This window comes from Abrus precatorius, unplaced genomic scaffold, assembly GCF_003935025.1.
Source record: "Abrus precatorius isolate BTA unplaced genomic scaffold, Abrus_2018 Scaffold8, whole genome shotgun sequence".
NCBI classification, from domain to species: domain Eukaryota; kingdom Viridiplantae; phylum Streptophyta; class Magnoliopsida; order Fabales; family Fabaceae; genus Abrus; species Abrus precatorius.
Window position 1 is genome coordinate 37361916 of NW_020874428.1, and position 11124 is coordinate 37373039.

At 33.3% G+C, this 11124-nt stretch overlaps 1 protein-coding gene across 1 annotated transcript; it reads left to right on the top strand.

The window, feature by feature from the left end:
- Positions 1-1175: 1175 nt before the first annotated feature.
- Positions 1176-8154, top strand: LOC113847364. Its single transcript, XM_027476421.1, has 4 exons — positions 1176-1310; positions 1512-1688; positions 2690-4030; positions 7836-8154. Exons 1-4 carry the CDS (start codon positions 1296-1298, stop codon positions 7869-7871), a joined length of 1569 nt encoding a protein of 522 aa, XP_027332222.1. The 5' UTR covers positions 1176-1295; the 3' UTR covers positions 7872-8154.
- Positions 8155-11124: the final 2970 nt, after the last annotated feature.

Sequence of the window (11124 nt, forward strand, 5' to 3'; positions counted from 1 at the left end):
AAAAAATAACATTTTTATTTGACACATACTCACATACTGAGTCGAGATTCAACATGCTGGGTCAAACCCTACTGTGAATAGTTTTTCTTTTTTCATGCAGCAGATTTGACAAGAAGAAGGGTGAAAATGATACTAGAGAGTGAAGTAATTTGAAGGAACGATGCGTACACACGTAGATACACACTCACACACCTTGAGTTGAATTTGAAAGACATGATTCAACTCTAACCTGAGTTGTCTTCGTTCTTTTCTGGGGCAGAGTTGACGGGAAGCGAAATCATGGGTATTTTTAAAAAATATATTAAAAAAATTATGAACATAGATAAAATGCAAAAACTATAATTAATAGTATTAAAATAAATATAAATTCATAACTTTAATAACACTATAAGTTGGACGAGAAAGTAAAGTAACTAGAATGAACAACAATATGTATACTCGAAGATGGAGGGACATTATCCGTGTATAGTGAGTGCTGCGTATGATTTTCTCGAGGGTTGTGGAAATTGTGAGACAAAAGAAAAATGATAAATAGAATGAAAAGAAAATGTAAAAAAACTGTAAAATAAACATTATTCGTGGTTTCGACGGTTTGTTAGTTTTTCAATTAAATAATAAATTAATAACAAATTACGTAACTTTGTCAAAATTCATATATTTATTTTTCGTACTAAAACTCCCAAGATTATGAAATGCTCGTTGAGTTGGGATTAATGCCACAGCACGTTTAATACCAATTCCAAGGTAATTAGGCTCGACAATTTGAGATCATAGGTTTGGTGCCTAAACCTGTGTTAGAAAGACAATACCTAATTTTCATTTGTTGAAATATTTATTAGATAATCCCCAGAAAATATTTAGAATATAATTAGCCAACTAACAACAAATTGACAAGTCAATATAAAATGTGTGTTTAAACTTTAAATTATGTTTTAAAATTGAAAAAAAAGGAAGATTATTTAGTCAGTATTATCTTTCTTTCCAGAACAAAACGTGGGCGTTTAAGGGGGGTGCATAATGTGAGATGGAGTAGAAATATAAACGAGAGAAGAGAAAAATGGGGCCCACGCCGGTGTTACGGTTTGTGATTGCGACGTGGTAAATGTTATTACGCGGAGGGCAATCTGGTAATTAGGCATCGAGTTCCTAACAGACACACACAGCTACTACTGTGAGAAGACGAAGAAAAACAGAAATAAACTCCCATCCCATCATTCCCCCTCTTTAACTTCTTTCTGTTGTTGTTGGTCTCAAACGAAGCACCCAACACCCACTTTCTGATGCATTAGACAACAATGGAGGATTCCGAGGTAAACCGTTCCGTTCTTTTCTTTTTAACTGCTCCTCCCGCCGCCAACCGCGGGTTTTGCTTTTCTGTTTTGTACCAGGAAGTTTTATTCCGTTATTTTTTTTATTTTTTTTTGGGTTTAGGAGGAATGGCGGTGGTTGTTTGTGATTTGTGATGGGTTTAGTGTTTTGCGTTTTGATTTGCTGTTTTGCGTTTTGATCAGAAATTGACGGCGTTGAAGAAGGCGTACGCCGATATCATTCTGAACACGGCGAAGGAGGCCGCGGCGCGTATCATGGTGTCGGAGAGGAAAGCCACGCGCTTTCAGCAGGAACTTGTTTCTACTAAAGAAGAGGCGCTTCGGATGCTTCTCAGACTCAAACAAATGTTCGATTCTAAGGTCTTACAATCACTCCCCTCCAAATGGGTTCTTTTTCTTTTCTTAAAAATTCGTTCTTTTTCTGTTTCAAGCTTTGGGTTTTTTGAATTGGGGAGTTTTTGATTCGGAGTCTTGGCCTGGGTTTACCCTACTTATGCTTTGTGAATTGTGATGTTGGTTTCGTGTGTTTACTTACTCGATTGAGCAAGTTTCTTGTTGGTTTCCTGCTTCTCTTTTCTCTGGGCTAGTTTGGATTGTTGTTTAATTTATTGCATCGTTTTTATAGGCTTCAAAGTAAAAATTCCGATCAAATGGATGAGAGGAAAAAAGACTCTTTTTAATGAAAATGGATAATTGCTTTGTGAAGTTGTTGAAATACCTTGCAATAGCTTAAATGTGGATTACCTTTGTAATAGTTATGCTTGAATCGAAGTGTTTTTTAAATTTAATTTGTGTTTGTGATTCCATTTATATCATCAATGTTACATGTTTTAAATTTCCATGGTCAAAGAGTTCTTCAGAATCATTGCACTGTTGTTATCTTATGATTTTTCCATCATTAACAATTACTGTATTTTCATCTTTGAAATGCAACGTCATGCTGAGAAAGTTCTTACTTGGAATAATAAGGATTGACTGTTATTTTTATATAACTTTTTTGGATGTCACTGACTTGACCGTGGATGTAGGCATGATATATTAGCTAGATACTTTTTCATGTTTGTATATTTTTGCATGCTACACTTGTACCGTAGCAGGGGAATCATATAAAGACATATATATTGTATTCTTGTTTCATTTTTAAGCCCAAATTTGACTGTCGTGTAGCAAATGCAATTACGTTTCAACATTGAGAGCTAGCCAAAATTATAGCACACCCCACATACTCTCACAACAGTAATTTAACATGCCATCCTTGCAACTTCTATAACTGAATCCAAGCAATGAAGTCCTCCGAGTTAAATCATTTCTGTCTTGTCTCTTATCTGCTGTTTTTTTTCTGATTAATGTCAATTTTACAGGTCAGCGAAGCGGAGCTGACATCATTGAATCAGCAGAAGAAGATTGAGGAGCTTGAAGCCCAGCTACAGGAAGCTGAGGAAATAGTTAGAGACCTAAGGGCAGAGTTGAGAGAAACCCAGGCTGAGCTGGAGAATGTGACAAAACACCAAATGCATCCCCCAGTTGCACAAAACATGGAGAGTGAAGTTGCAGCTCAGCAAAACATAATGCAGGAAAACAGACTTGATCATTATGATGGATCTGTATATTCTGCTTCTGGTTTACAGTTTGAATCTGTCTCTATATCTGACTCTAGGAATCCAACTGTAACTGGAACAAATGATAGCAGACAGTTCTGTGTGTCACATGATCCTACAAACAACTGCTACATTCATAACCCAGATTTTGCATCCATAGTCATTAGGAGGAAAGAGCCTGAGCTCTACAGAAATGGATGCACTCAGAGAATACGCGCATTTGAAAGGAGTCTTTTTGATGGAAATATGACTGTTTCAGGAAATTTAGATAATGTACAGGATGAAGCTTTAGTAAGTGTACACGAAGAAGGTAAAGTGATGGCTGTAACAGCTAATGCCAAAGCTGATATTGTTTGTGAAAAGGAGAAACTGGATGAACTTAAAGTGGTGAAAGCAGACACTGACCTTGTCAAAGTTCCAGTTCATAGAAAAAAGAGAAGATGTAGGATAAGGAAGGCTACTAAATGTAGATTACATTATAACCTGGTTCAGGAAACAAATAAAGAATCATATCTGTCTTGTGTGGAAGATTCTCCACTTGTAATGGATAAAGATGACCCCTCAAGGGTGAGTTCTTCTATGGCATATGAAAATGAAGCTCAGAAGGATCCAATGTCTTCTTTTGCTGATGTACCCACAGACACAACTGCAACAAATGAGCAATCAGGATCTCACAGCAATACTGAAAATGGGGAAGTATTTCTTAAAGCTTGCAGTGCTTGGAACAAAATTAAAGATGATAAGGAACCTTTGGATAAATCAGATTTGACCAGACAAGAGAGTTTGTCCACTGAAAGTTTAGAGGTTCCGGCTAGTAAAGATGTTGAGGCATCTAATCGGTCACTGGATAAAATGGATCCCAAAGTATCTGACTTAGATGAGAAGGTTTTTAGCCGATCTGTAAGTGATAAGTTTAAGTACACATTCCGGAGAAAGCGTAAGAAGGAGCCTGTTAGCAGTGATGATGTTGATTGCTCTCAAGATAGTAGCAGTTCAAAGAAAAAGTTTGGAGAGAAGCAAGATGGTCATGTGGAGCCTCAGAAGTCTTGCACAATGACTGAATCATCACGGGACAGCCGGCGACTGGCACAGGTTGCTCGTCAGGTTGGTGATAAATATATGAATGTTTTTTTCCAACTTTCACTGTTTTTGGGTATGCAACCTGTTTGCCTGTCCATTCATGTACAAACTTTGTGATTGCAACACCTTGTACTTTTTAATGCATTTGGTTCTTTTCCCGTGGAGCTTGCTTTAACTGGTTTATTATAACTACATAGCTGTAAGAACTTTTTATTGACATGCTTTACACTGGGAGATGGAAAATAATAAATTCCATCACGAGGTTAATAGTCATTATCAAAATAGAGTTAGTTTTTTCACTATTATACTTACTACAGAGATTAACATTGATTTAAGCAGGTATGTAATACCCATCATCATTCTTCCATATTATCTATGTAGGAAAGTTTGAATACACATATTTATAATGTAAGCTACTGAATCTTCTGAAAGGATTAACATTAATGCTCTTTTAAAAGATAAACTAGTTAATATCAGTTGATATTGATATTTCAAGAAAAATAAATCATTGTATTAATTTCTGTTTGTGTTTTATCATTGCAAGTTGAGAAAAAAACCACTTTTGGAAGTATCTCTTCTCCTATTTTTGAGCTGCACCAAATATAAATCATTTCTTAATTTTAATTCTTTTTTCATTTAGATGGAAGAGATTTACAAGACTCTAATCATACTCCTACAATTGGTAAAGAAAATCCTTGACTTGATGATCGTAATTCTATTCAAGTTCTTATTGAAGTCCCTAGTTATTCCTCAAATCCTTTCCATTCTCCCTTTCACCAGCTGCTCATCTCATTTCTCATGATTATTGTGGCTTTCCAATACCCAAGTAAAGACTCTTCTTACGACATATGGGGAAGAGTGAATCATGGTTGTATACTTGTATGTATAATTGGAAAATGTTTAATATTATGGTGAGTGAATCACTCGAATCTTGCTGTAGAAAAATCTCATTCAAAGAATCTTTCATAACTTCAGGGTTATGGTCAGGCTGTTAGGGTAGTTAACAGAGGCATTTTGGTAGCTATTATGCCATTGCGGCATGTTGCCTGGCTTCATTGTGATTTTGTACTTATCACGCCTTATTTTCTTGGAGTGGCCAATGTGGCTCACTGTTTCTTAATCTCCAAATCAAGGGAGCATGGTGCACCCTTTTTTTTTGGAAATTTTTTTATGATTTTTGATATGGTCAGAAAGGTTTTAAGGTTGGAAAACTTCTTGTTTAACCAAAATCGTTTGCCTCTCCATTTGGTTTCAGTTTCAAAAACCATCCAACCATACCCCTTTTCACCACTGCAATTCTTCTATCCATGGCCTTTTTTCAGCAACCCACTGGCATTCTTTGCTCTTTGCAGCAACTCCCTCCTCTCTTTTTTCACAGGCCGGTGCTCTTCAAGCCATCCTTGGTTCTTTATTTTTCCTTTCTTTTTTGCTGTGCTGTGTACGTAACACTTTTCAGCCCTTTTTTTTACACCCCATGATTTCATTCCCCTATTCATTCACACTTCATGGCCCATGTTTTCCATTAATGTCATGACATCATCTTCCTTTTCTTTTGACTTCATTGCTCTTCTCAGCCATGGCATCATCTTGGAGATGATGTTTCCAATTAAGGTATATCTATTTGAAAGTTCAATATATTTAAGATTCAGAGGCCTATGCTTATTTAGGATTCGGTGCTTTAATTGATTTATTTTTATATTATATTTCTTGACTTTTGTTGTTAATGACTTGTCAATTACACCTTAGAATGATGCTCATTGTACCTAGAATCTAGACTATGATTTTAAGGGTGAATATGTCTATAATTTTTGAGAATTTATATATCCATAATCTTACACTATAGCAGACATCCAGCTCTTTTACCACTATCCAGGATTGACAGCTATGGTTCTGGTTTTTGAAAAAAAATTTCTCTTTATGGAAATCCAAATCCAGTTTTCTTGCACTATGATTGTTTATTCTGGTGAAGTTTCCTCTAATTGCATTTGTTTCTACGAATGCCACTTACTGATTTTGCAATCTATTCATGTCTTGTATGTCTATTCATGCAAGCCTTTTATGAACACCCCTAGTGTTTCTTGACTCTAGAATAAGATAACAATTAACTGCCAGTGGTGTACTTACCCATCAGGTATATATGGTGCACTTATTCTGCTCTAGCTATTATTAGACTGTCAAAAACACAAGTTTTCATTCAGTAAGCTTCACAATTTTTGGTTCGAAATTTGACCCATGTCAAATGATACTTATCCATAGACTTCAATCTCTCTTAGCTTAGTGTAGCTATGTGTTTCTCTTGGCTCAGAATTGTATTTTGTCAAATGCAATTTGAGTTTCACTGATTGTTTCTTGATTTGTGGATCTTAAATATCCTCTTTCCTTAGTTTTGTGTCAGATTGTAACATTGATTGACTGCTGCTTTTGCTTGATTCTATGATTTTGGCTGTTCTTTGATTGTTTTTTTCACTAAATGTATTTCAAATGGAGCACCGGTTATTCTGTTTTTTTTTTCATAGAAAGTAGTCATATATTTGCTAGAATCATGAATATACTGACTTGAATTTTTCAGACGATGTTGTATTATCTTCCTTAAACCAATCTTGGCACCTTGCTCTTCATTCTTTGTTAGTGTAAGATTGGGCTTGCCCCAAGGATCTGCAGAAGTTCTTGTATCAATTTTAGATATTTTGGACATGCTAAAAGGTTTTGGCACTGTTCTCTATTTGCAGCTGTTTAGCGTATATGGCTGGAAAGAAATGCAAGACTAGTTCACTGTAGTGTTGCCTCTTGAGTTCATTTTGGATTGAGTAGGTCACTAGGCTTCTTTTGGTGTTCTGCTATTGGTCTTTTAGGAATTGTCTTTGGTAGATCTATGGATAGATTGGTGTGCTGTGTTTCATGTATTTGTTCTTAGTGTTTTTTTACCCTTTCATTCTCTGTTTAGTTTTTGAGGATTTCTTATCCTCTAGCATTTATATCTTTCTTTTCTTAATAATTTCTTTGTTTATAAAAAAAAGCCTATGCCCACCATTTTGCTTTAAGTTGCTAGCATTGGTTAAATGCTAGCAATGATTTGGGTTCAATCTATCATTCTGGCTATCTCTTCATCTTAGTTTTATGTAAAGCATGGAACTCCAGATGCACTAACCTTCTTCATAGTAAAGAAGTCAGAGATTCTATACAGTGTACTTGAAATTTTCACTATACTTAATATTGCATTCCCCCCCCCCCCCCCTTTCTCCTCTTCCAAAATAACGTAGGCACCTGGCTCTTCATTATACTCCCCTATGATAGAGTGATAGACGTGTATGTGTGTGTGCAAAGCAAAACTGGTGGCCTGATATGAGCTTTACTCTCCCTGCTTGCGGCTATATGGTTTTATTTTGTGGTTTTCTCCTTGTTTCTTCCAGCAATATAAGATTGTTTCTTCCCTGGAAGTTAAATACAATTCTGATTAAAACAATATTTAAATCTGTATTAGATATCTGAACTTTTGTAATGCAATTTTTGCTTTTATTAAAAATATGTCCAATGTCAGCTAGATTATGTTATTGTATGTGTTAATCATTCTTCTAGTGAAGTTTCATATCATATTCTTGCCTGTGAAAGTGAGCTTCTCGATGACCTTGAATTAAGTTCATCTAACTTCTAAAACAAGAATTGGTGAATAAGCGGAATAGCAAATATAAATATATATTTGAACTGTGCATTGCACATGTTTAAGCTTTAAATGGCACCACAAGATTTGCCTGATAGTAGAAGATGTTTGTTATAAAAAACTAAAAAACTAAGGTACGAAGCTGACATGTTTCTTCAATTTGGTTTGCAGCTTATATCGTTGTCTGAGAAGAAATGGTGGCAGTAGGGTCTATTGCTATGATGAGTGGGTAGTATGAGAAGAGTACTCAAGGCACAGTCCAATGCGCTATTGATTCAGGAGGTGGCGTTTTAAGGATGCTTTACTTTGGTAGAGCTGTGGAATGTGTTAATAATATATTATTACTATATATCTACTTTTCTTTCATCCTTAGCTTAGAAATTGCTAACATTATATTCTAGAGAAACATAAATTATATATGCTGTTGCTACCCTTTTCTGGGGTCCTGTTTGCAATACAAATTTTGCTGATTATATATTTATATTCGCGCGTCAATGATGCTTGCTTTTTCATTATTTTTCCTTTCGATAGTAGGCGTCCTTTTTTTTTTTTTCCTTCTTTCTTTGCTTGCCTATTTTGCTTTAAAATATTGCACAATCAGGCTGGCTTTGCTGACCTGTTGCTCATAACCATAGAATCAACAAAAGGCAGATAATGGGGTCTAAATTATTAGCTTATGTTGGGGTGATATTTCAGAGGGTTTGAATCCTGTTTTCCTATGTTTATGTAAGTAAAGTGATAACGACACTGGTGAGGAAAAATAAAAAAGACCCGAAGTAACTTGTGTAAATTTGTAGACTCTTGCACATATATTCTTGTATAGAAGAATTGGAGTAATCTTGAAATTGCAAATACCAATGGATTTAGTTCTTAAAGTTACAAAATTGTTCTTTTAGTTCTTATTCTTATAATTTTAGACGCTAAAATAAGTTATTTGGTAAATTTAGGGAATGATGATATTTTTATAATTTTAGAAATGTAATTTATCGGTATTCATAATTGTATGTATTAATTTGATATGTTATTCGATATCTTCTCCCTAGACGTTGATTTATCTCATTTTATTTTTTATGTGCTAGAAAGTGTAGGAAAAAAGGGATCTGATTAAAATAAGAGCACGACACACAAGTACCAACTTATTATTCAAATCAAAACCTCTGTCAACTTGTTTTGATCATTCCTTATTGGCTGACCTCGTTAGTTAAGCTTCTAGCAACAATTTAGGTACGTTCACTTCTATCGATCTATGATTCGTTAGTAAAAAAAAGTTAAGTGCTGTTTAACGCTCAATCAATCACGCAGTCGGTGACTCGGTTGTGTCTGCCCTTTTCTGTGTGCGTTCTAATTTTCAATTATATGAATGAAGAATTTTATACTTAAAAGAGAAATCAAAGGCTGGAAGTCTCGAACGTTTTACCAGCGTCTCCCTAAAAAAAGATTTAGGTATAGTGACAATTTGGTTGTCAATTTAGTTTGTAATTACTGTCCATTTCCTCGATTAACCAATACTTCTTCTTTCAGCAATTATATATATAATCTAAGAAAAATACGTAAACTAAAATAAATTATTAAATCAAAAATAAAGTATTTACTTTTCAATAAATTATAAAAATAATTATTTTATAGGTAAGAGAAGAGAAAATATTTAATAAAAGGAAAAAACCTGTCACTCAGTGATACCAAATGTATGTCAAAATTTCTATAATCTTATGTAATTTCAATGTAAGAGCATAACAAAATATATGAGCGATATACTTAATTCATGAAAATTATAATATATATATAAAAAGAGAGATTAAATTATACTAATATAAGTTATATTTACTTTTATATTGATAATAATTTAATATAATATATAATTTTATTGTTAAACTATAATTATATATTGTCTTATTATTTGTGTTAGATTTTGTCTAAATGAAACAACTATAAATATGTAATTAAAGAGTCATTATTTTCATATATTTCAAAAATGTAGTATATTAATTTTTATATTTATAAATCAAATATTAAATACTTTTCCATTGATCTAAAATTTTGTAAATATAATTTATGTGATTAAAATTTTTAATCTAACGGTTAGTTTTAAAATTAAATTGTTTAATAAAAATTATTAAACAATGTAACACTATTATAATTTGATTCCTTCTCTTGCATAAATAATATAATCATTTGTATCATTGAATTAAATTGGAATGTCATGGTTTCATGGGATAACTCAATTAATTAATAGAAAATATAAATCATAAACTAATTAATTATGAATTATGTATTAATTTCTTGATTTGTCTAAGAGTAATATTTTTTAAAAATAAATTATATATTGTTATATTTATATACATATTATTACTTCAATTTAATATATATATATATATATATATATTATGTTTTTACTATTAATATCATTATAAAATTTTAAGACAGAGAACAAACCTACAAGAAATAAAAAAACTATACAAATAGAATAAAAGCATAAAAAGAGGGCAAGTGCAGAACCCTAGCGAGGTTGAGTTAGAATGGGAATAGCAGGTAAAATCGGGGATTATGCTTTCAAGGCATTCACAGCCACTCTCGGATGCGCCACTATTTACCTCACTGCAACCTTCTCCGTCAATGTTTACAGAGGCCTTGCTTGGCACAATAATCAATCCGTATTTCCTTTTCTCTCTCTTCATTTTCTTTGTTCTTCGCTATATCATTTTTTTCGCTTCAATCAATCTACGTTTTCTGGATTGTGCCTATGTTTAATGCTCTTTGTTTTATGCCTACGAATCAATGATTGTGTTCGAGCAATTAAAAGCTATTTTAATATTTTAGTAAGTTTTTTTTATAAATTCTTAAAAACGCTCCCACAATCATTGTTACCTATTAAAATTAAATGATCTGTTAAGTTTCTCTGCAATGCATTTGTAATGATAGTGAATCTCGTGTCAAGTCTGCGATTATTTGGATGCGTATTTTTCAAATGCTGCTGAATGTGTAGCCTTAATGACTATGTGTTGGATTAATTTATGGATTTGTTATTATACTGTGATATTACTGGCAAATTTCCTTGAGCAGTATGTTTATGACTTTACCTAAATTTTGGTGTTTCTGTGCAGAAACTTGACAAACAAGAAGTTGATGAGCAAGCACCATGAATTGATCTCATAAGCCCACCTTTAAATTTCAGATCATGATGTGCAGAAATATAATGTGAGAGTTTCTTTCTGATAATTTTTAACTTGGTTGGCCAATAATTAAATGGCTCATCACGATTAATAAGTTGTTTACTTATCGAAAGTAGATAGATATTTTATAGATTGTACTTATCCATTATTATTTGTTTACGTGTTATGTGTTTGAAGACTTACTTGGATCTACTTCTGGTCATATATGAGGGTAGATAATGGAGTTGTATTGAGGATATTGATTGGCCGTTTTGCAGTCTAGTTTATTTGAGATGAAAAAAACTTTTCTC

Coding starts and splice junctions, on each gene's coding strand:
- LOC113847364 (XM_027476421.1), top strand. Junction 1,689..2,689: donor AACAAATGTTCGATTCTAAG/GTCTTACAATCA, acceptor TCAATTTTACAG/GTCAGCGAAGCGGAGCTGAC. Junction 4,031..7,835: donor TGGCACAGGTTGCTCGTCAG/GTTGGTGATAAA, acceptor TTTGGTTTGCAG/CTTATATCGTTGTCTGAGAA.